General features: G+C 51.3%; 1 protein-coding gene and 1 non-coding gene across 3 annotated transcripts in view; one reads left to right on the forward strand and one right to left on the reverse strand.

Moving 5' to 3' along the window:
• Positions 1 to 7434: 7434 nt before the first annotated feature.
• On the reverse strand, positions 7435 to 7539 carry LOC112861790 (U6 spliceosomal RNA). The gene has a single exon (XR_003223688.2). It is a non-coding gene; the product is annotated as a U6 spliceosomal RNA (small nuclear RNA).
• Positions 7540 to 10531: 2992 nt separating this feature from the next.
• PPARGC1B (PPARG coactivator 1 beta) overlaps positions 10532 to 25178 on the forward strand; it is a 105066-nt gene continuing 90419 nt past the window's right edge. Inside the window, exon 1 of one of the 2 annotated variants that reach the window (XM_086698972.1) lies at positions 10532 to 10698. In XM_086698972.1, coding sequence (XP_086555098.1) covers positions 10621 to 10698 — 78 coding nt within the window. In that variant the 5' untranslated portion in view covers positions 10532 to 10620. The remainder of the gene's footprint in view (positions 10699 to 25178) is intronic. The other variant, XM_086699762.1, reaches the window with a different exon arrangement.

The following is a 25178-nucleotide window of genomic DNA, read 5'->3' on the forward strand; positions in this document are numbered from 1 at the left end:
TCTCTCTCCCCCTCTCTCTCTGCCCCTCACCTGCGCATGCTCTCTCTCTTTCTCTCTTTCAAAATAAATATTTAAAAATAAAATAAAATAAAATAGGCTGCACCATAGCATGTCCAGGGCTCTCTTCTAGTCTAAATGGCTTAGAGAGCAGGCTCACATCTGACACTTCTTTATATGTGTCTTTATATATCTTTTTGGAGTGGGCATGTGTCGTTTCTACTCAGCATTCTCTTCCCTCCCCTCCGACAAGGCACTTGGTTGTCCTTTGGGGAGACACCACTCTCCCACAATATATCTAGACCTTTTTGTGTGTGCCATGGACCCCTCTGGCAGTCTATAGAAGTCCATGGACCCTTCTGCAGATGGATGTTTTTAAATGCATACTATAGGGGCGCCTGGGTGGCGCAGTCGGTTAAGCGTCCGACTTCAGCCAGGTCACGATCTCGCGGTCCGTGAGTTCAAGCCCCACGTCGGGCTCTGGGCTGATGGCTCAGAGCCTGGAGCCTGCTTCCGATTCTGTGTCTCCCTCTCTCTCTGCCCCTCGCCCGTTCATGCTCTGTCTCTCTCTGTCCCAAAAATAAATAAAAAACGTTGAAACAAAATGCATACTATAGACTGCATGATTTAAAAGAAGTCAATTATATTGATATCGTTCTCAAATAATTAGAAACATGAAATTTTGCTATAGTCTTATACATACACTTCTTTTTTTTAATCACATTTATTTATTTTTGACAGACAGAGAGAGACAGAGCACAAGCGGGGGAGGAGCAGAGAGAGAATGAGACACAGAATCCGAAGCAGGCTCCAGGCTCCGAGCCATCAGCACAGAGCCTGACGCGGTGCTCGAACTCACAAACCGTAAGATCATGCTCTCAGCCAAAGTTGGAACCTTAACCAACTAAGCCACCCCGGCGCCCCCATACACTTCTTTATTAGCACATTAAATAATAAGATCTAGTTGGTCCGCTGCCTACCATATTTCAAATAGTGAGGAACATAAATGATACTTTGAGATACCGACAACTGTGATGTCATACGAAACACCCGTGATTTCTATTGGTGACAAAGTTGTAGGTACTTTCAATGCTACTGTGATGCGTTTGCTACATTTGTAACAGAAGGAAATGCTAAATTTCAGGTAGAAGTCCGTGAAAAGAGAGCTATAATTTTTTCCTATGTAAATCAACCGCCCCTTGTTAAGAAACCTTTGTTTAGAAACTGCTTGACTCCGGGGATTCCGAAGTAAGCGTGCAACCCAGTAGCGGCCAATCAGAGCAGAGACTGGCTTAGCTATAGGCATTTAAGCCAAAGTGGTAGCATCAGAGTGCACCCTGGGACTTTGCTGGAAGCCTGGGACGGTTCTTTCTGGTGGGTTTGCTAAAGAGGATTGGGTGTAGGCCTGGATCATACATACCTTGCCTTCACTGGGGAAAACCGACCTCAGGATGAAGCCAGTGCCGAGGAAGGCAGAGCTGAGGAGTGATCATTCACAACTTCCTGGCAACATTCCTCCTTTTAATGTGTTAATTATGGAAGCCAATACATTATCTGTTGAAGCCAGTTTGAGTGGGGTTTTCTGTTCATTGAAATCAAAGCGGTCATAACTAATACAGTCCCATAAAGCTGGCACAAAGTAGGCGGCTCATGAAGGAATGATGAATGAATTTCAAACAATGTGGCAACGTGATTAATATTGTTTGCTAGACTCATCTGTACAGAACTGGCTTGATTGTGTATTAGAGGATGAAGGTATACTTAAAGCAAGCATTCCATGGGCTTTTTGTTGGCTGAAGGAATAAAAGGACTCATGCATTGTCATTACTTTCTATTTTTAGCCTTGTATATTCCTCAGTGATACAACCAAGACCACATAACACAAGTCTAGAGTCATTTGGGGCCACAGTTACAAGCGAAATCTGTGGCCCGCTCACCCTGGGGAATAGCATGCAGTGATATAAAGGAAGAAGGTAGATCTATATGTGCTGATATGGAAGCACCTCTAAGACTCTTCAAGAAGGAAATTACAGGGGCGCCTGGGTGGCGCAGTCGGTTAAGCGTCCGACTTCAGCCAGGTCATGATCTCGCGGTCCGGGAGTTCGAGCCCCGCGTCGGGCTCTGGGCTGATGGCTCAGAGCCTGGAGCCTGTTTCCGATTCTGTGTCTCCCTCTCTCTCTGCCCCTCCCCCGTTCATGCTCTGTCTCTCTCTGTCCCAAAAATAAATAAACGTTGGAAAAAAAAATTAAAAAAAAAAAGAAGGAAATTACAAAACAGTAATGACAGTAAGGTTCCATTGTCATTAAAAACGAAATCTCCCAAGCAAAACTTTGAGTTTCTCTGTGAACATAATGAGTGTATAAATCAAAGAGAAAAGTCTGGAAGGTCACTTACGAAACACTAACAGTGGGCACCTCTGGGGAGGGAGGGGTATCGGGTGGCCGTGGTCACAGGAATGTCCTTTCTCTCTATTCTTTCCATTTTTTTATACAAGGATAAAATAATTATGGATCGTTTGTGTAATCTAAAATAATTTATGATGAAAAAATAAGAACTCTGGCAGAAAGCGGACTATTCCCTTTTAGCCTGCTCCCCACCCCCCACCGAGGTGTCGTCAGTATTCTCAGGGAAACTGAACATAGCAGGGATGTGCCCATGATGCTCTGCTGCTCCCCTGATGCTGTGCCCATGATGCTTTGCTGCGCCCACGATGCTGTGCCTGCGATGCCATGCTATACTCTCTGTACCTTGCCATGCCTATGAGGCCATGCCCTTTCCCTGGGACTCTCGTTCTGGCTGCTCCAGGAGCCAAGGAGATTCCACCCCATATAAAATGCTCCTGGGGTGGCCTACTGACCTGGATTCTCTTCTCAGTATCCTGACTCCAGCTGCCTCTTCTGCCAAACTCCACACGGCCCAGATGATTTCTCCTGCAGATGGGAGAGGGAATCAGAGCATCTCACGGTCAGGGCAGAGGCTCCCAGGGAGACCCCTATCCCACGACCGTTTGGGGTGGCCAATCCAGTCTATGCCTGTTGTGCAGACTGGGAATTTGAGTCTTAGAATGGGGAAGAGGTTTGTCCAAATGTGAGTTTAGTGCCAGAGTGAGACTCCGACCTGCCTCCCAGTTCAGAGCTCATTTTCAGGAGGGTGCCAAAAGTTCCCGCTGTCACAGCTCTCCTTTACGTAGAGATCTTGTCTCCAAGATGTCCCTGTCACAATGCGCATCTGTTACTTAAATCACACATTCAGCACTCAGCAACCTAGTTTCCCAGAGGAGCTGGGTTTTAGCATAGAAAGCAGATAGCAAGTTACATTTTATTTTATTTATTGTAAAAAACAAAATTGTAGGGGCGCCTGGGTGGCTCAGTCGGTTGAGCGTCCGACTTCGCTCGTCGATGATCTCGCTGTCTGTGAGTTCGAGCCCCGCGTTGGGCTCTGTGCTGACAGCTTAGAAACTGGAACCTGTTTCGGATTCTGTGTCTCCCTCTCTCTCTGCCCCTCCCCCGCTCATGCTCTGTCTCTCTCTCTCTCTCTCTGTCAATAATAAATAAACCCTAAAAAAACAAAAAAACAAAATTGTAATGACACAAGTGAACATATTAAAATAATGTATTTCTGCCATCCTAATCCTGTTTCGTGTGCGCAGACGTCTTACGTTGCTCTAACATACATACTTTGCACACGCGTTTATGCACACAGCTATAATCATTTCATAAGGATTTTTATAATTTTGTTTCACTTAATATTGTACATTTTCCCCATTTTCTTTAAAAAAAATTTTTTTTAACGTTTATTTATTTTTGAGACAGAGAGAGACAGAGCATGAACAGGGGAGGGTCAGAGAGAGGGAGACACAGAATCTGAAACAGGCTCCAGGCTCTGAGCTGTCAGCATAGAGCCCGATGCGGGGCTCGAACTCACGGACCGCGAGATCATGACCTGAGCCGAAGTCGGCCGCTCAACCGACTGAGCCACCCAGGCGCCCCCATTTTCCCCATTTTCCACATCGCTTTCTCCTGCCTTCTGCAGAGTATTTCATCATGTAAATAAACCATATTTACATAAGTACATCTTCATTGTTCTTCTAAAATATTCCAAACATACAGGAAAGCACAGGAACGATACGCGACACAGGTTCAACAAATACTGATACTTCACAAAGGTTTTTGAGACCTTTTCCAAGAAAATAAACCATTACAGGTACAGCTGGAGCTGTCTTCTGTACAATGGACTCTAATCTCCCAGGACAAGCGACATAACTTGCAAGGCTCAGTGCAAAGTGAAAATGCAGAGACGGGTGTTCAAAATCATTATGAATTTCAAGACAGTGACAGCAGAGCGTTCAAGGAAGCATGGGGCGTTTTTAAGTGTGCGGCCCAGGGTGACTGTGCAGGACGCACACCCACGAAGCTGGCCCTCAGACCCCCTCTCCTGTCACATTCCTGAAAGTGATCTGTGTCTTTGCTGTCCCATGTTTACGCTTTTCCTTCATACACATGCATTGCCCAACATTATGGAGTATTAGTTTACATATTTTAAAATATTACGTAAGTGGCATAACAACATGTATCCTTAGAATGCTTGCTTGTCTCGCCTATTGTTTTTGTGATTAATCCATGTGGATTCATGATGTTATTGATTTTCACTATCGTCTAATATTCCATTATGAGATCTCATCACAGTTCATTTTTTTTAGAACCCTTCTCTTTTTACCATAATTACTAATGCTGCAGTGAACAGCCTTGGACACAGTTCTCTGTGCACATGTGAGCTTCTGTCTGCTCTCTGTGAGGAGGTGTGGAATCGAACTGCTCTGTCTTACTACATGGTGGGGTTGTTTCCGATTTTTTCCCGGGCATCAATGTGCTCCCCTTACGTGTCTCCGCTTGGAGATGCCCCACAGACATCCAACCCCCCTTGGGAGACTTCCCCCTAGTTGTGTTTCCTCTAAGACCCATCACTCACTGAATCCAGAAACTGGATGTCCTGTAATCCTCCCCCTACCCCGGCCCCCATTTCCTACCTATGACCAAAGCCTACTGATTCCCAGTCTGAACTATGGCTTCCACTCATCCACTCCTTCATATCCTTCTTGCTACCTTCATTGTCTTGGCTTAGGATCCTACCTCTCCCCTGGGCACTTCTCCCAGCCCCTCCAGCCTCCAGCCTCCCAACTTGTTGCAGAACCTATGACTCTAGTGAACTGCATTTTGACTAGTCTCTCTCGCATGCGTGTGGTGGAGATCAAAGCTGTGAGTTATGCAAGAGCAAAGACTATATCATGGGTCCCATTTGGGGGCCTGTGGCACAGTGCCTGACACCCGGCAGGTTCTGAAAATATTTGTTGAATCAAAGTGTATGTAAACATCATGTTGTAGTTTCCCCATCTTTTGAATCAGACCCCTAGGATAAATTCCCAGAGGGAACGTTATGGAGGACTTAGGATAATGACTTCGTAAGTAAACTTGATCCACAGAAAATTCTAGGTCAGGTAGGGTAGATAGGATGATCTTCACCAAGGAGTCATTTTCCCAAGGTCCCAAAGCCAGAAAGTGACAGAGTGTCAAGAAGAGGTCTTCAAGTCTTGCCATCGGCTTGTCTTATTTGATAGGGATACTAAATTTAGATGGTGCCCTTTAATGTCAGGTGACTGTCTCTTTAAATGTTGCTTTTGTGGTATACATGTAACAACCTGGTAGAATTCACATCTCTGTAAGAGCAAAACAGAACAAAATAACCGTCACATCTATGAGCTTTTGTTTCAGTATCTATCAAATGGGCAGACGATCTCTTTGCTTTGTGGACAGATAAGGAAGAAGCACCTTTCTATCCCCTACCCCGATCCATCCTTCCCATGCTTAGTGCACAGTTATTTATGAAACCGAGGAGGGTGAATGAAAAACAGCTCTCTGCAAAAGTGACTTAATGCCCCTCACCTGCTGATCTGGAAGCCCTTTGATCATTAGCATATGAAAGAGAAATCTGCTAAGTGTATTCCCAAAAGGTACTGGTGATTTCATAGGCTAACCCTCCAGGAAGAAAAGGGCATTGACTAACACTAGAAATGCCTTGCTTACGATGGATTTTCAAGCGCCCAAGATCCCCACCCCCCAACTCTGAGACCCTAGAATGACACCATCTAGTGTATCTTTCCAAAGGCTCAAGCCCTGCACACGCAGCCCCGCACACGCCTGGCTTGCGGTCCTGGCTCTGCCCCTGGAGGGCTGCGTGGCTTTGGCCACATTCTCCTTACCTGTACGGTGAAGGGGTAGATAACGCCTTCTCCCCTGCACCCCTGCAGCTCTCAGTTTCTGTGTTCAGCGAAAGGTGGAGATGGCTGTCAGAATTGACAACACAAAGCAGGTGTTTTTTAGTTCCTCTTGGCTCGAATTTCTGCCTCCTGGACAGAAACTGGGAAATAGGTGTGTTTCTGACTCCCTGGCATGGGTCACAGAATCCGAGTTGTGGGTGGCCGGCAGGAAACCCAAGTGATTCTAAAGACCCGGGTCCTAGCGCTCTCCCTCCCTCAAAGAAAATTCACCATGCCCTGATCCGTGAATAGAATACAGCCAGGTCGTCAGCCACCGTGTTCTCTGATTTATCCATGGCACCTAGCGCAGTGGCTGGCACGTAGTAGGTGCTCATTAAATATTGGCTGAACGATGGGTAGTTTCTTGTAGGAAGCGTCATCTAGGGGAGCCTCTTAAATGCAGATTCCTGGGCCCACTGCAGAGCTACCCGATTGTAATCTCTGGTAGCAGAACCCAGGTGACCGTCGTGCCCTCCAGAGTTTGAGAGCCACAGTTATAAGCGTCTGAATAAAGTATGCTCCTAGGATCAGAAGGGAGAAAATGCTGTTGTTTTTAATGTTGAGCATTTGTCAGTGGTGACTATAATCAAGTGAAAAAGGTTCATATTGCTGTCGCCATTTCCGTGGAACCTGGAGGAGTCTGGGCTTTGCCGGGTGTATGTGCAAAGCAAACTTTCACTAATCTCAGGAGAGGCGAGGCCAATAAAAAGGCAGAGCAGATAGGAGCGAGCCACATGAAGTCCAAGTTTGGCATTATTATTGCCCTTCACTTGGAAGTCATAAAACAAGAAATGTGCCACCGTTCCGGCTTCTTGGGAGTGGTTAGCTGGTGTGAGGTTTTTCTTAATTCCTTTCAAGGGTCTGTGGCTTGGACCAGACACAGACTTGGGTTCGAATCTTGGCTGTGCCTCTAACTGCTTGGTCTTGGGCTAATCACTTTAACCCCTCTTAAGCTTTAGTTTCCTCAGTCATTACGTGGATATCATAATGCCGACTACTCAGGGTTGTTGAAAACAACCTGAGATGATACACATTCAGGTATCTGGCCCATGTGTGGTATGGAAAAGCGAAGTTTTAGCCAGTAACCTATAAACGGCTATCATATTGGAGCTGCAGCGTTCAGGAAAGGGTCGTTTAGTTTAGCTCCTTTGTTTTATCCTTGTGCAGGGGCCATGCTAATCTTCTCTGTGTCATTCCAATTTTAGTATACGTGCTGCCCAAGTGAGCACAGCTCTTTTGTTTTAAAGGCAGGGAAACAGCCTGACGGAGGGCAAGCAAATTGCACAAGATCACCTAGCACCTTAGGTTTCTTGAGGGCTTCTGTTCTCAACGAAGATCTTTGAGTCTTTCCATGGACCAGAGAGGGTGAGGAGGCTGAGATCTGTAGGTGGCTTGTGATGGAGGCATTTTGAAATGTGCTTTTGAAAAGAAAGCTACATATCTCAGGTGGGGAGTCTTATCACCTGAGTTGTTTGCCAGCCAGAAGCCTGTTCTGAGGACATAGTGATTGGTGAGAAAGTCCTTGAAGCTGCTCAGTTTGTGGCTCTTCTGTCGACACCAGAGTTTAAGGACACCAGAGTTTCGAGCACTGTTGAGGCCTTCCCTGGGAGGCCCTGTCTGGTACTGTGGTTGTGCAAGGCCAAAGCCTGGAGATGGCTGGCCTTGGGGACTCCCCAAGTCTGGCCTCTCGGCTGCAAGGGGCTCAACGCCAGTCAGAGGCCATGCTGGATCTGGTAGGGACATCTCTGGAAACTTGTCCTGCAGGGTTCTGACTGGGGTCTGTGGGCAGCGGCAGCAAAGTCCTTGGTGCTAATGACGATGACCTTGGTGACGGTGATGACGATGAGGGAGGACGAGCCCAGCTATCTGCCAGGTGCAGGGCCCAGCAATTTCTTTTACGTGCACTGATTTGTGCAACCCTCACAAGAACCCTATGGGGAGGAAACTGTGGCTCAGAGAGGTTGAGTAAATGACCAAGGGCACACAGCTAGCGAGCACCAGGATTCAAATCCGGATCTACAGGAGTCCAAGGCAGCCAGCAGCCTGTGAGTGCTGGAAGAAAGGAAAGTAACACCGGCCCGTTCCTTCAAGGGACGTGTATTTTCTCCCCATTTTTACAGATGAGGAAACAGAGGACCAGAGTTTAGTGTTTTTCCCCGTGAGGTCAGGCACCGTGCCAAGCACTTTACATATTTTACCTCTTCACTCATCATAACATCCCTATGAAGTAAGTAATTCTATGATTTCCACTGGTGTAGATGAGGAAACCAAGGCCTGACACTAGATGATTGGCAGGGGTTCAGAACCAGACAGTCTGACTGCGGTGGGGGGGGGGGGGGGGTTGCCCATGCTCTTGATCTCCTGAGTTGCCCAATACTGAGACAAGATGTAGCAGGACTGGACCAGGACCCGGGACTCCTGAATCCCAGGCTAGTGCTCCAAGGCTACATGGAGGCTCTCTGTTGGGATTCTTTATTCCTTAAAAGCGCGCTGGCCTAAAGCCCAAAGAGTGAAATCACGCCCTGCGGTTCTGGGAACCTCAGACTGGAGAAGAAGGAAGCTCTTGCTCTGGTGTTCAAGTCTGAGCAGGTGTACTGAGAACTCTCCCTGTTTCCTCCTCTGGCTGGGAGGGAGCCCACGCAGGGTGGGCAGGGTGGGCAGGGTGGGGCAGCCCTCCTGAGTGCCAGTGGGGGAGGAGGGCAGGAGGCAGGCGTGCCCAATGAAACAGGCCTAAATCTTCCCTCCTTAGGCCTTTATCCAGGTGGTGCCCTCATGTGCTGCCTGGCAAACAGCAGGGCATGATGATGAGAGTCCAAGGTTACAGTCAGGAGGCCTGAGTTCTGGTTCTGGCACCATCGGCTCTGGGCAGTTTCCTTATCTATTCAACGGGTGGTGGGGGTGTGGGGGGAATCAAAATCCTCTGGGTTTTATAGTTAACACATTATTTATTAAGCACCTACTATGTGCCAGGCACTGGAGATATAGCAAATGGGAAAGCAGATTTAGTCCCTGCCTTCATGGGTCTTAGGGTCTAGTAAGGAGAGACGTGAAGACCAAATCTTCACTGAAACAAATGTAAGATGGCAGCTATGGCCAGTGTTTTATTTTTATTTTTTTAAGTTTATTTATTTATTTTGAGAGAGAGAGAGGGAGAGAGAGAGAGAGAGAGAGAGAAAGGCACGGAGTGTGTGTGTGTGTGTGTGGGGGGAGAATCCCAAGCAGGCTCCATGCTGTCAGGACAGAGCTCCATGTGGGGCTGGAACTCAAGAACTGTGGGATCATGACCTGAGCTGAATCAAGAATTGGATGCTTAACCAACTGAGTCACCCAGATGCCCCTAAAGGAAAGGCCTGTAGAGCTAAGGGGGCCCATGGCGGTGGGGGTGGCGGGAGAAAGAAGGGGTTGACAGTCTGAAGGGCAGTGGGGACCCACTGAAGTGGGGACCCACCCTCTGAAGATGTGGTTACTAGGTAGATGGCTGCTGGTCAGTGGAAAGCACTGTGTGTGGATGCGGGTATTGAGAGGGTTCATCAAAGGAACTGGGAGGCCAGGGGGGCCGGGGAAGCGGGCATGTGAACCATGCATGGTAAGAGAAGTCATGGAAGTTTATTCAGGGGTAGGGGAGTGAAGGGAGACCGGAGGGAGATGGTCAAACTTAACAGAATACGAGTTAATGCATTTTTCAAGGAAAAGAAAAAAAAAAAAGCCACCTCCTTTGAGGAGTCTTCCCTGATTTCTCCACCTTTGACCTATGGTTTTCCTCCCTCTCTGGTCTTGCAGCTCAAGCAGAAAACCTCAAACCTCTGGGGCAGTCGGACCTGAGCTTATGCACTGCGTCTTCCTGCTATTGAAATGCACAGTGACTTCAAACCAAGTCCTCTGCCTTCTCGGGCCTCAGTTTCCCCAGCTGTGCAGAAGCAGGTTGTCTCAAAGGACCCGCCCAGCGCTAACGCAACGTGATTCGCTCTGGCAGGAGCGGGGGGCTGCCCGCATTGCTGCGCAGGCACCGGGCCGCTGGCTGGGGCATCGTCACCCGGCTGCGGGCGCTTTCCTCCGGGCCGGGGGCTGCGAGCGAGGACCCCGGCGCCAGAGGTGGCGCAGGGAAGTGGGGGCGCGACCCCCGGCTCGCGCGGGCACCGCGCGGCCCCGCCCCCGCAGCCAGCGGCCCTGCGGCAGCCGGGCCCTGAGCTCCGCCCTCCGCCTCCCGCCGGCCTCGCTCCCTCCTCCCGCCTCCCTCGCTTGCTCGCTCGCTCCCTCCCCCCGGCCGGCTCGGCGCTGACTCCGCCGCACGCTGCAGCCGCGGCTGGAAGATGGCGGGGAACGACTGCGGCGCGCTGCTGGACGAAGAGCTCTCCTCCTTCTTCCTCAACTATCTCGCCGACACGCAGGTACGGCCAGCAGGGGCCGCGGGCCGGGGGCCAGGGGTGCTGAGCTGCGGGGGCTGCCGTCGCAGCCGCGGAGGCCGGGAGGCGATGGTGGGTGCATCGGGGGGACCGGGGGTTCCCGGCTGCGGAACCCCCCTTTCCTTGCACCCTGAGAGGATCTCTGTTTCGGAGGTAGGGAGCTGGGGGCTCCCCCCGCGCAAGCCGGAGCGTGGGGGGAGCTACGGCCGCTGGGGAGGGTCTGGCCTCGGGTGCTTGGAGTCTGCCCCCCCCGCGCCGGCAGAAGTGGGGGTTACCGCGTTTCCTTGGGGAGGTGGAGCCGCGCCAAGGTGTGGGGGACCCTCAGGCTGGCCCTGGGTGCTGGAGGCGCGCCCTCAGACTGCCGGCACTTGCTGCCGTACTTTCACGTGGACTTGTGGCCCCGGCTCAGGCGCCTACCCCGGTCCCCCGAGTGCCCTGGTCCTCCGGTCTCGGGTGCCCGGAGTGCTGCTGCTGGCCCCCCGCGGCTCCCCATCGGCGCCTGCAGCGCAGAGTTTCCTGCCGGTTGCCGGCTAAGGGCTTAGGGGGTCTGCGGGGCACGTGGACATGCGGCCGGAGATAGCACCTTCCTGGTTTCGCTACCGGCCGATCCCCCGGGGGGAAAAGCACGGCAGGATGGGGGTGGAAAGGCTGTCTGGGGGCGCCTGGGTCCCCCCTGCGGCGCGCGGCCCCGGTGCGCGCCCGGCGATGCTGGGGGAAGGGAAGGCGAGGCGGCGTCCCGGGCTCTGGCTGCGCCTGGGAGCCCCACCGGCGACACGCGCGTGACAGGAGAGGGTGCTCTGGTGTGCCGGGGCGGGGGGAGGCGAGAGAGCTGGTGACTTGGAGACGGGGAGCGGGGGGGGGGGGGGGCTGCTGCTGGGACGAGCCGCCACCGAAAATGCCTGCACTAGGCGTACGCGCCCCCCACCCCTTCCTTGGTTTTCCCCACCCCATGCCTGTTGCAAGCATAAAGTTTGGCCCCATAGTTATGGCTTTTTCTCCCGGCGCCCGGCTGCGGGTAGCGGGGAGGCTGGGGATGCGGCGGAGGCGAGAATGAGACCCCGGATGCGGGCGCACGGCTGGGCGCGGAGAGGGGGCCGCCGGGCGGAACCGGGCGCGGCTCGCGAAGGCTGGTTTGGTACCTGGAGTCGGAGCGCCGGTGCCGGCTCGTTTTGCATAACACTGGAAGGGAGGGGGAAGGCGGAGGGGGGGCGGGCGGTGGGAGGAGAGAGAGGGAAACTTTGCTTCTTGTTATAATCTGCCTGTCTTTGGGCGGCAGCAGCTGTCATGGGACCGGGTGGGCGGGGAGAGGCTTGCAAGCTGACTCCTAGCCGTGAGACTCGACTTGGAGGGGACGCGCAGCAGCCGAGACGTTCAGCTCCGGGCGGCGACTCCCGGCTGGCGGCTGGGACGGCGCGGCGTGGCGGGGTGTCGCGGAGAGGAAGCCCGCCGCGCGCGGGAGAAGGCCGACCCTCGCCCGCTGCAGACATCCATGCGTCAGGGAGCCGCGGGGCCTCGTGGTCGGTGGCGGGCGTGCTGGGGTGGTTTCGGGGCTGGGGCCGAGGGGGTGGTGGCGTGTGATCGCGCATTCTTAGGGCCGGGGGTGGGGTGGGTAGTGTGTGTGATGAGCGGTCTGCGCGCGCGGGTGTGTGTGTTTGTGTGCACACGCCGCGCGCGCCGGGCGCGTACCTTTACCTCTGACGAAACTGCAGTGGAGCTCCCGCGGCGGTCACCGGGCGCCGTCGCCCGCCCCGCGCCCACGTCTACTCGGAAGGCAGATCCCGGCCCCAGCACCACCGCCGCCCCGTTACCGCCGCCCCCCTCCCCAGCCCCAGCCGACAGCCTGGGCCTAGGAGGACTGGGTGCGGGCGGGACAGAGCTGCCCCCGGGAAAGTTCTGTCCTCATCCCTTGCACTTGTCTGGGGGTGCCTCCAAACCTCGCGACTGAGACTCGGGTGAAGGAAGCCTGAAATAGCAGGAGACTCGTTCGGGGACCCAGAGCAAAAACCGTCCGTTCTGGACCCTGGTTTTAACTCCATCTTCAGTGTTCTTTGGCTAACCAGTAATTCATTATTTGCCCTTTAGTCTCGCAGTGGGCCTACCCTGCAGGGATATTTCACCCAAGGAAACTAGAAAATTGGGTAATCGGCTGTCAGCAGAAGCAGTGCAGTGAAAGTTAATCTGGGACGTTTGCTTTTTTTATTTAACCACGTGACAGGCAGAGGCTCCTCTGGTGATCTTTGCCGGCCCAACTTGGGAAATGTAATTGATAGGGGAGCCTTGCAGCCACCCCTAGAAGGTTCATAGAGCCCAGCCGGAAGAGGACCTGGGCGGGCCATCGCGTGCCTCCTCATTTTACAGTTGGGGTTAGAGGCTGCGAGGGGTGAGCGGCTTGTACAGGACCACGCAGCCAGCGGGTGACAGAGCCACCCAGGGCTCCTGACTCCAGGTCCTGTGTGTTACCTCGAAATAGCACTGGACTTGGAGTCAGAAGGCCTGAGTGGAGTCGCCTTCCCCACTCTCTGGCTGGGTGACCCCAGAGCGAGCCATTTGAACTCTCTGAGCCTCCTTTCCTCCATCTGTCAAATGGGGCTGGTGTTGCAGGCAAGAGAAGAGGAGGTCGAGGTGGTGGGGGTGAGCTCTGCTTGCATGTGAGATGTCTGGTTGTTCCTGCAACTCCCTCTCCTCTTCCAGACCCTCCCTGTCGCTCCCTCCATTCCCGACCCCCCCCCCCAAAGGGTGGGGAAAGCGAATAAAAAGCTAATTTATTGTCTTTATCCAAAAGACTTGTCTTTGGTGGCTAATCCAGAGTTAGAGAGAGGGAGGACTTGTGTTTAGGAGGCTTAACTTTTACCCATTCGGGCCAAAGTTCAGAAATTCTGCAGACCGAGGATTGTGAAAGTTTCTTGGAAAGGTTTGGGGCACGTATCCCAGAGGACTTTGGGTTGGCTTCACCTTTGCCCAGCCTGTGCCCCTTGCCTCCAGTGCCCTCACCCACTGTTCCTGCATGGCCCTCTCGAGCAGGCCTTCCTTTCCTGGCTTGCTCTGGTTTGTGTCTCTTTTGGTTTTCTTAGTCTGTGTGATACAACCAAGCATTTTGTGTGTGAGTCCTGTGGCCCAGTAAGATTCTGGAACTAGAGTTGTGCCTTTCATCTCTTTGTGGCCCCGTGGCACCTGCCACCGTGCTGAATTCCTTTGCTTGGCTCTTGGCTAGGCACGTGAACTACAGGGGAAGCTCCTAGGCAGTCCCTGAGACAGCTGGGCAGTCAGTATGGGTAGAAAGGAATGCAGAAAGCTACAGCTATAGGCCATGACTTAGGCTCTAAAGGCCACACAGTAAGCCCACACTAAATATGGGTTGTTTGAAGTCACTTGGGACATCAATCATAGATAGATGCCCAAAATGTCAGAGCTTTACAAATCATGTGGTCTAATCTCTTACCACTTAAAAATATTCAATTATAGAATTGTTAGAAAATACTGGCAGGCATGAAGAGGAAATTGAAAATAGGTAATCTTACCCAGAGGTAACCCCTGTTAATTTTTATATATATTTCCAGACCTTTCTTTCCTATTGATTCCTATCGATTGTATCTTTTGCACAAAAATGGAGTCACTCCTATCGATTATATCTTTGCACAAAAATGGAGTCACTCATTATATCCTAATTGTAACTTGGAATCATGCTGTTGTAATATGCTTTTTTTTTTCTCCTCCAAACAATATGCTGTGATTGTCTTTCCACATCAATAAATATTCTACTTAATATCATACTATCTGAATGGTTATATAGTATTTCATTGAGGGTTGAACCAAAATGTATTTAATGAGTCCTTTATTGTTAGCCATTTAAGTTGTTTACAATTTTTGTTGTTCTTGTAAGCCATGCTGAAATGAATATCTTTGCATATGTCTTCTTTCCTTCATTTAAATTCCTAGAAGTGAAATTACTCTGTCAAAGGAACTATGCAGGCGTTTGGGAAACACATTTCTGGATTGCCTTCTAGAAGGATTGTGGTAATTTACACACTTACCAGCATTGTGTGGGAATGCCTGGTTTCCTGTAGCCAGAAAACTCTTGGTATTTTAATTGGTTTTCATTTTTGCCAGTCTGTTCATCAATAAATTCTTTTAACCTTTTGTTTTAACGTGCATTTCTTTGTTCACTTGTAATGCTTCCCCCCTGCCCACCCCCCCCCCACCCCCCATATGATGATGGGCCATTTTTGGTTCTGTTCTGTGAAATGTCATGTTTATGATTTGGCCCATTTCTCAATTGGTGTCCTATCCCCTCAGCGTTCTAAAATTGGACCTGAGTACTGAGAAGGGGCCCCGTCACATGGAGATTTGGGAAAATGGCTTGAACTCCTTAGTGTTCACCTGTTGGGTATGCAGTGTTGCAGCTTCCATAGCCCCCCAGCTTCCATGGCCCCCCATGCCAGGGCTAACTGCTTTTCCAAGTCAACGTTGCAGGCATCTAGAGGGGCAGGTTGGAGTGCAGCCTTGGCTGGGTGCCTTTGCGCACCCCTCACCTGTGTGGGAACAGAGGGAGTAACTTCCTCACCTGAGCCCAGAAGGGGACATGTGTGCTGGCTTTGTTTACCTGAGGGCAGGGCTCCACTTTCACTGGGGCTCCGTGGCTGCTACTAATGATCAGGATGCCTGTGAAAGCCAGGAAAGGCAATGGCCCAGCAACTGGGCCCTGGGGGGCTCATATTTCCCCTTCACCTTGGGACTCTCCTCTCCCCAGCTGCTGCAGGCCAGCCAGAAGCTTCACCATTGCCAGGGTATGAGTCACCCTTTTCCCTCTCTCTCTCTCTCTGGAATAATAGAAGGAATACTGGCTTGAGTCAGAAGCAGCCTTGCAAATGGGGACTTGGGCTTAGAAGTGAGGTCATAACATGAGCACTGCAGTGCTAACAGCTAACTCCTCCTTCATCATCCTCAGCGACATCTGTCGGAGCATCCTTTAGATGCCGTGCACTCTGCCAAGCATTGTTTTTGCATTGTTGCGTTTTGTCCTCAGGGAGAGTCTGCAAAGGGTAGGTGCCATTATATTACCATTTTACAGATGAGGATTTTAGTTTCAGAGAACTGGCTGGCTTGCTGAAGATAATCTACCTACGCTGTCTTGGAGTGAGTAGAAGAGCCAGGATCAGAGGCGAGGTTCCCAGACCACGTGACTCCAAGCTCCCGAGGCAGGGAGAGGCAGGGATGACTCCTGTGCAGTGTGTTTCTAGCACCTCGAGCGAATGAAGGCACATTGCAGAGAGAGAGAGAGAAGACAACTCATCAGGCCCTCTGCTTCTCTAGGCCTCAGTTTCTCAATCTCTGAAGTGGGGATTGTAGTCCCTAACTCCCAGGGTTGAGAGTCAAATAATATAATGTATATAAAATGAGTCGCAGCCTGCAGCTCAGAACACTTGGAATTCTTTTTGAAGCACTTTGGAAGGGCAGGATTAAGTGTAAGCAAACTCCCCTTCATGCAGTCTTTTTTTATGCAAAAGAGGGAAACATAATTCTTATGTGAGGGTGAAGGAGACCCAGATAAAGTCATTTGGAAGAGAATGAGCAGGCCCATTGGCTATTTCTTCTCCAAGGTACTCCAGTGCCTCACATGGGTCCTGTGGACTCTCGGTTGATGTAGAATCAATTGGATTGGATTGGATTGCCCTTTCTGTTCCTCTCCCCCTCTTCCGGTCTGGGTCTTGTCTTTTCATGACTATGGGATTCCTGCAGTTACTAGAATGCACGTCTGATGCCATTCCCTCGCTCACACATCCCCCCCCCCCCCCACCCCGTGGCTTCCCAGGACTTTTACACTAAAGCCCCAAGTTTAAATGTTCAAGGGCCTCCAAGGACTTGAACTTGGAGAGCCAGGCCCCTGACATTATCCTGCTTCGCCTACTTTCCCTTTCGGTATGGGTGTCCCCTCCCCCTCCCCCAGGGTATGTCATGAATCTTCTTCCTGGAAGTGTAGTCTATCTCCTCTGCTACTATTTCTCCCATTTCCATACTCATCCTTCCAGATCCAGTTCCGATGCCATTGTCGTGGTGCCACCTTCTCCCCGCTCTCCAGGCACAGCTGCTCATCCCTGGTGTGGCCACTGCACTCACTCATCCTCCGTGGGTTGGCCTTGGCCGGTTGCTGGCTGTGAGACCCCTGGTGGGTCCCGTAACCTCCCTGCACTCCTGTTTCCTCCTGTATAAAGATAACAATAAAGAGTACTTGCCTTATAAAGTTGTGGCAAGAAGTCAATGAAAATCAAATGCAAATGGATTGAAAGCGCCTAACGCGATGCGTGCCGTATAATAAGCTCCAAATAATGGGTATGTTTTTTTTCCTAATGTAGGTCGCGTTAAGTTTACTCATTTAGGAAATCACTCCACCCCACCGTTTAAATGTATTCCTAGCCCACCTGCACTTCGGGCTCCTCCCACCCCCACACCTGTCCTCCAGGGGAAGCCTCTTAAGTCTACCACTCACATGGACGGTGCTACCTACTGTCCCTCTGGTGTCTGCGTGATTTTGTCCCTACCGCTAGGTTGACAGCTCTGGGAGGGCAAGAAATAGTATTTTTATCCTGAGCTGGCTTTCCGGTTACCCGTTACGTAGTTGATTTTTTTTTTTTTTTTTTTTTTTGAGCAGAAGAATGTTTTATGTGATTAGGTGTCAGGTTCTCTGAAGAGAAGTTTGTGTTTTAAACATTTTACTCTGGAAAATGTCCAACACATACAGAAGGGGCCGGCCACGGAATGGTGTGGTGAATCCCCATGTTCCCATCAGCCTGATTCTGCCATTTTGGACCCTTGGCCATTCTTGTTCATCCACGCACACACCACATCCTGTCGTCCGTGACTGTTTCAGTGTGTATTTGTGAAAAGAGACTTTTGAGTACTATCACATGGTTTCTCCCAGTAACGGTGACGTTGGCTCTGTTGTCCCCATTTTGTAAGTGCACAGGGATTGGGTTAGTCACTTAGGGGCTTGCAGCTCGTGAGGGTCTAGCCTGGGATTTGAACATTGACCCTGAGCCCCATCCTGTCCTGCCATGCTTGGGAGGGTCATTGGAGAGCATCCACTCTTTCCCTGACTTTTCCAGAAGAGGAATACGGAGCGAGGCACAGAAGAAGCCACCTAGCTGGAAGAGGTCCAGGTCCCTGACTCTCAGACCTATTCTTTTCCAGTATCAGGACTTGGGGAGGGGGTGTCTTGGCTCTCGGGGACAGACAGGTGGATAGTCCTCAGAGAGACACTGTTGCCCAGGTGGCTGGGCTTTGTGGTGGCTGTGGGATCCTGGGGTGCATTCCACTGCCACCCCTGGACGGGTTGCATTTGTTTCCTACTCTTACAGCTCCTAAACCCCAAAGGCCCCCCCATGCCCCTAGCAGTTAACCCTGGGTTTCTTCATTAGGTGCTTTCATAAGGATTACCCAGTGAGTGAGTCAGGGGGTGGCGATGGGGGGTCAGAAGCCTGGGTTCACAGGACTGAGGGAGGGTCCGATCTGAAGCATACAGCTGGGCTGGGCACAGGGTCTATAGGCCCCTGATGGCAGCTAGACTCCTGGGCTCCCCACCCTGCCCTTTCTTTCTTTTCTAATATTTCCCCCCACCCTGACTACTCTTTTGGGCAGAGACAGATTTGCTGCCCAGGAGTAGGGTAGGAGACCAGAGAGACTTTTACAAATGGGAGGGTAAAGTCATTGATTAATTATCCCCAAAGGCCTGTAATTACAGCTCCCTCTTTTAGGTAAGAAAACAAACATTTGCCCCGATTATTTGTTTAAGTGGCTGAGAGACCTTGAGCCCTAGGGTTGGGCTCTGATTCTGGGAGCCCTGTGACCTTGGCACAGGCTTCTTTGTGCCTCAGGTATTTCACCTGGGAAGTGGGACGGATAGTAGCACATAGTTTGGAGGGTTTTAGGACTAGTTGACATGATGCCTGTAAAATGCTTAGGAATATTCAGTGAGTAGGAGCCATTGTTAGTAATAAAACAGACAAATCCAGCGTAGACCCCGCCTTTTGCCGTCCCACTGAGCTCTGGGGCCTTGATCCCATTGAGGCCGCCCTGAGGTTTCTCTTCCAGAGTATTATGTTTTCCTTCCCCCTCTGCTTCCGAGGGAGCTGAAGAGGAATCCCACCCAACCTTAGCAAGGACCGCAATATTGACTTTTAGAAAACTGAATCCAGTTAGATGCTACTTGAAGAGAGAAGAACCAGGTAGTGGTTAAGAGCTCTCGGCTTTGGAGTTTCGCTGCCAAGGATTTAAAATCAGGGGTCTACCACTTACTAGCTGTGTGACGAGACACTTGAGCAAGTGTCTTAACCTTTCTGACCCCAGTTGTAGAAGCAAGCTCCTGGGTATGGCATTCAAGGCCTCACGTACACTATTGGGGAGAATCGTGGTGTTTTCTTTGGATAGCTACAGCAGAGAGTGGATAACGCTCGCAGCATTGCCTGACATAGAGTAAGCACTCAGCAAACAGTTGCCACTAGGATGATGACAATGACAAGGATGTATAAACACACCAGTGGAAAACAGCTTTCGGGGAGCTGGAGTGCCTTACAGACCATCTTACTCAGGCCCTTACCTCGAAGTGAGGAAACAGGCTGGGAGCTGACCAGGGACTTGGCTTCGGGTCACCTAGCAGAGGCAGGACAGGACCCCTAGCTCCTGTCTACTTGGGCAGGGCTGGCTCTGGATAGCAGACACTCGGCTGTCTGGGACCCACTGTCTGGGAACTCAGCCGAGCGAGCCCTGCTTGGCTGAGAGGGATGTTCCCCAGCAGCCCTGCAGCCGTGTTTTCTCCCTTGCTTGCCTGGCAGAACACAGCCATTTAGCAGAGGGAGAGCGAGGAGACGTTAGAAACCAAGCCCTGAGCAGTTGCGGCAGCCGGCCCACGAGTGGCTCCCTGAGGTTGCCATGGCAAACAGCCTTGGCAACGTGGCTGTTGGAGCCTTTATTTCTGGTCTCAGCCTCCTCGCGGGAAGCGTGGTACCCAGGACGCTGGGGAGGAGGGCCCTGTCTTGGCTCCTTGACACCACGGATGACCCGGCCTCCGCGCTGCTCCTGATCCCGGAGGCTACAGCAGCCACCGTTTAAAACATCTGCGGGTCCACCCTGCACAGCCTGCAGAAGTGAGCTCCTGGTGATGGCATTCAAGGCCTCAAATGCCTGCCTACCCTTCTAGCAATTTATTCCTCAACTAGTGTGAGACTATGCCATACTGGATCTGGTGCTGCAGAAACAGAACAATATAATAATCTTAACATGGGCCTGGTGTCAGGGGTTCGCAGTCTGGCCTCAGGTTCCTCGGTCATGTCCTAGGCCAAGTTAGTCATGTAAATTATTCACAGTCACATTGATCTCTGAGGAACCCCATGAAGGAGTGCCCATCGGTCTCCCCATTTTACAGTTGAGTAGGCTGAGGCTGACTCCACAGAGTTTGTGGTGTTGGTGCCATTCCTTCCTGTGCCAGGCAGCCGCTCGGACTCCTAGCATGAGGCGTCTGTCTCCTCTCCCCCCCTCTGGCTGCATCCTTCAAGGCCCAGCTTGAGTTCCACCGCATCTAATTCTCCCTCTTGCAAGTGGGCCCTTTCTGCTCTGTGATCCCCCCGTCTATTATAGACCTCTCATGTGCCCTGCCCCACTGTGTACTCTACCACCCTGCTGAGCTTATCCCTGCCCTCCAGTCATCCCAAAACAAAACAGGGAAGCTGGCTAAAGGGGAGAGCTCTGACCATCCAGGACTTTGCACTTGGCATGCAGGGAGGAGTCAGCAAAGGTTTTCTGTTGTTGTTGTTTTTCTTTTTAGTAGGCTCCATGCCCAGCGTGGGGCTTGAACACATGACCCTGAGATCAAGAGTCGCATGCTCTACTGACTGAGCCAGCCAGGTGCTCCGGCAAAGGTTTTCATTAATATTGTTATTAATAACAGTAATCGTAGAAACCGCTAACCCTTAATGACCAGGTTCTAGGCTGGGACTTTCGGGTGCATTATCTTGTTTAATCCTCAACCATCTGGTGAGTCTGGTGCTACGACAGACTGGAAAGCAGAGGTTGCAAGTTCAGTGGCTTGCCCCGCATCCTTCAGGCAGATAGTGGCGAGGCTGGGACTTGAACCTGGGTCTGCCTGGCTTCAGAGCGCTTGGTCTTAACCACCGCAGTGTGGGTAATCTGGCTGAGCATAGAGAAAGGACTCCAGTGTGGGTGATGGGCTACAGGAAGGAGGCATCTGCACTTGGCTTCAGCAAAGGGGGCGGGGGGTGCTAAGTGGAAGTAAGTGGGATGTGAGAGAGAAGGCCCAGAGTGCAGGGGCCTCAGTGGCATCCCTATAGCTGAGACAGGGGTGCGGAAGAGGAGTTGCTTTGGGGGAGGATTAGACATCCATTTATTCAGGGCCCACTGTGTGCAAGGTTTGTCCCCACCCCTGGCTTTCCCTAGAGCCTTGTTAAATGCAAAACTCTGGTCCCAGCTTGTGATAACCTTTGTTTATGTGTGTATTCTTCACTGTTCTCTCCTCTACCCACTCAGGACCGGAGATCCCTAAGGAAAGGGACCTCATCAAGCTGGTTCACCATCAGATCCCCCAGTGCCTTACCAGATGCAGGTACAATATAGGCCCTCAATAGATGTTTGTTGACTGACTGAACAAATGCTATTTGAGCTTTCAGGAAATTCACCAACCATTTGCTTGGCCCCAGAGGCCCCTTCTCTGCTTGGAACTATGTTGGGGTGTGTGGGCGAGAGGACTGGGGGAGTTGTACCCGTCTTCACAAGGGGCCTGCTGCCCTTGTCTCCAAGATAGGACTTGCACACAAAGGAATCAAAGACAAACATTTTTTGGAGCCTCCAGAACCCCGCTATCAGAACGCATCTGCAGTGGACATGTCTTTGTAGAACGTTAAACCACTGCTGGAATCCAGTCTGTTACAGGGCATTGCTCTGGCCCCACTGTGGAGGGGCTCAGGGCTTCAGGAGTCTCTGTGGTTGCAGGGGGGTGTCTGGTCTAATATTCCCACACCTTCCAAAGACATCGAAACCAGCACCTTCCTTTGGGCCTTCTGGCCCTTATTCCAGAGGAATCGGGCAGACTGGCCTCCACTCTGGAGGAAGAAAGGGGGAAATTCAGGCAGGAGAAGGAGAGAGGGAGCCCTCAGGGTCCAGTGACCACACTCTGTAGCCTGAGACAATTAACTCCACGTGGTGTCAATCTTGCCTTGCACAGAATCCACTCAAGACCCTGTTCTGCATAGTATCACCACTCCCCCCGCCCCACCCTTCCTGCTCGGGACCAACTCACTCTTAGTTTACACACCATTCTTACAAGCCTGGAAGTCCTGTCCACACCTCATGACGTCAGTAGCAGTAAGCCAGTTCAGTTAGTGTGTGTCCGTGCAGGCATGGGACAGGTTGGGGGTGGGGACAGGGTTCTATCAGAGGTAGAAACACGTGGACATGTTTCTGGGCAGGCAACTGGGAGCCTTTTGGTAAGGGGGCAAGGAGGCCTCTCGTTCCGGAATACACCTTACAGAAGTTACAAAGTTGATGGGCCATAGAGACAGAAATTTTCCCAAGGAGAGGTATATTCTGTCCAGTGTTCTCTGTTCGAGGAAGCAAGGGAGAGTGAAATGCAATTCGGCATTAACCACCTAAAACAGGAAGTCGATCAGAAGCAGGAAAAGTTCCAAAGTTACCTACAAACTTGCCTTCTGTGAACACGTTATTCCCCAATAATGCCAAGTGAGGAAGGAGTCGGTCCTGCCATAGAAGTTTCTCTGAAAGTTAATGCAGTTAACTTTAACAGTTGACCTGTGAATGTGAGGTGTTGGTTTTTGTATTTTTAGGGCTGCACAGGAGTATGTATGTATAGATGCAGTGGGAGTCTGTATGACTGGCCTCAAGAAATTGTGTAGCCCTGGGGCACCTGGCTGGCTCAGTCTCTAGAGCATGCGACTCTTGATCTCGGGGTTGTGAGGTCGAGCCCCACGTTGGGCGTAGAGATTACTTAAAAATAAAACCTAAAAAAAAAAAAAAAAAAAAATGTGTAGCCTCATGATTAACGAGAGCAAACTGTCTGGTTCAGATCTTAGCTGTGTGATCCAAGGAGTTAGACAGCCGCTCTGTGCTCTAGTTACCCAGCTCCCAGATGGGAATACTAATATGTCCTACCTTCCAGGGTTGGTAGAACTAATCAGTGGTTCTCAACCATGAGTGCATATCGGAATCAACTGTGTAATTAAAACAATAATAATTACCCGTCTGGGGCTGTCCCAGACTCAGTGAATGAGAATCTTTGAGAGCCAGCCCTTAAGCTTCTGTGTTTTTAGAAGGCTCCCTCTCATGGCACCCTGCTTTGGTCTTGAACAATCAGATACTGTTCGTAGAGTATCTGGCATTAACTCTCATTCCCTCCCCTCTCTGTCCTTTCTGCCTTAGTCCAGAACACAGGGTAGCACTTAGGATACAAAAGACCCAGAAGCAGATAGAACCCCTTCTGTATAAAGCAGGGTAGCTTCCTTATGTGGCATTTCCACTCGATCTTCACATCAATTCTGTGTTGTAGGCAGGGGCGGGGGGTACTATTCCCATTTTACAGATGGGGAAATGGAACCGAGAGAGTGCAGCAGATCAGTTGTCAGCTATTGCCTTCATCTCTATATCTGTCTTCCTTGATCCTCAGCCGCCTCCTCACTTACGGGGCCACTCGGGGGGGGGGGGGGTTGGGGGAAATCATGATTACTTCAAGAGGTGGGTGGATTGGAAGAGGGGAAAAGGAAGGAGATTGAGGGAATGCAAGCCATTTACAGATCCTCAGATCAGGGATCGTTGGATTTATCGGGACCCTTACAGATCAAAGGGTGTTTGTTGGTCATGGTCCCAAGCCATATGGTGGTTTAGGGGAAGCAAGGGGATTAGAACCCTGTTCTCCGGATGCCCAGCTCACTGTCCTCCCAGCTGTATGTGCCGCTTCTATGGAGTGGACGGGGTGTGGCTCAAGTGATCACGAAAATAGTCTTCAAGTTAGTGTAGTGAGGCCTTTGCACGTGCTGTTCCCTCTTTCAGAAATGCTCTTCCCAGGCATCATGGTTTGCTGTTCCCTTTCCTCCTCCAGATCTGCTGAGACATGTCCTCATGAAGGCTTTCTGTGACCTTCCTGCCCTGACCCCTTTCTATCCCAGCACCATATTCTCTTTTCTTTAAGGCACATACCATTCCCAAATACGCTCATGTTTCTGAATTTGTACCTCGTTGGTTGCCTGTTGCCCCTGTGGGAATGAAAGGCTCCACAAGGCCTGTATATTGCCTGAGTGGTTTCCACTGTATCCCTAGCACCTAGCCCAGGGCCCAGCACGTGATTGGCCTTCACTGAATCTTCCTTCCTTCCTTCCTTCCTTTTCTTCTTTAACATTTATTCAATTTTGAGAGACAGAGACAGAGTGTGAGCAGGGGAGGTGCAAAGAAACAGGGAGACACAGAATCCGAAGCAGGCTCCAGGCTCTGAGCTGTCAGCACAGAGCCCGACACGGGGCTCGAACTCAACTGTGAGATCGTGACCTGAGTCGAAGTCAGATGCTTAACTAACCGAGCCACCCAGGCGCCCCTGAATGTTTCTTGAATGAATGAATGAATGAATGAATGAATGAATTTGCTTTGAGCCCTTAATCTGTACTGGCCACTGGGGTGAGCTCGCTTAAGTCTCTTGGCAGCCCCCAGAGATAAAGCCCCATTCTTCAGGTGAGGGACTCGAGGCTCAGAGGGTGAGTGGTGGACCGGGAGGATATGGCTTCTTTACTGACCTGTCCCCCAGGAATCATACCCCAGTGTCCCGGGGACCTCACGCCACCTTCTCCCCACGGTTGGGCAACAGCCCTTCCTTGTTGCGTGGGTATGGCCCGTGTCGTGCTCAGCAGCGCCCTGGGCCTTCAGCTTCTCCAGTACTTGCTCTTTGTCCTAGTGGCCGAGGATGTGGCCGCCTGCTTTGTACTTTGCAGCCCAGCCACCAGCAGGAATGTGGCGGTCTCCCACCTCTGGGGGTGGGGGTGGGGTGGTCTGTAAGCTGGACACTGTAGCAGGTGGGCCTAGAGGACAGTGGTGATATTTTGCCCAAGATTCCTCTCCCTTGAGCCACAGTTGGCCCAGATTAGTGGATCAAGCCCTGGGGAGAGCAGGATGGGCTCAAGGATGAAGTGAAAAGCGTGAGGGGGAGGAGGGAGATTTAAATTCCACTCCAGAATGAGGAGAAAGGTCTCCTTTGCTCAGGTGACCTCGCGGTAAGTTTTCAGTGATCCAGTTGTGGGATAGCGAGGGAAGGGGAGCTGTCAGCTGGCTCCAGTGGTAGACGTTAGCCTGGGGTCTGGATTTCGAGGGCCAGCACAAGGCAGGCTTGGAGAGAGGTTAGTTAAGACTAGAGCTTTCGGCCAGAGTCTGAGTCTAGGATCTTTAGCAGCTGAGTGACTTAGAGC

The sequence above is a fragment of the Puma concolor genome, chromosome A1 (assembly GCF_028749965.1).
Source record: "Puma concolor isolate L17-30 chromosome A1, mPumCon1.1.hap2, whole genome shotgun sequence".
NCBI classification, from domain to species: Eukaryota; Metazoa; Chordata; class Mammalia; order Carnivora; family Felidae; genus Puma; species Puma concolor.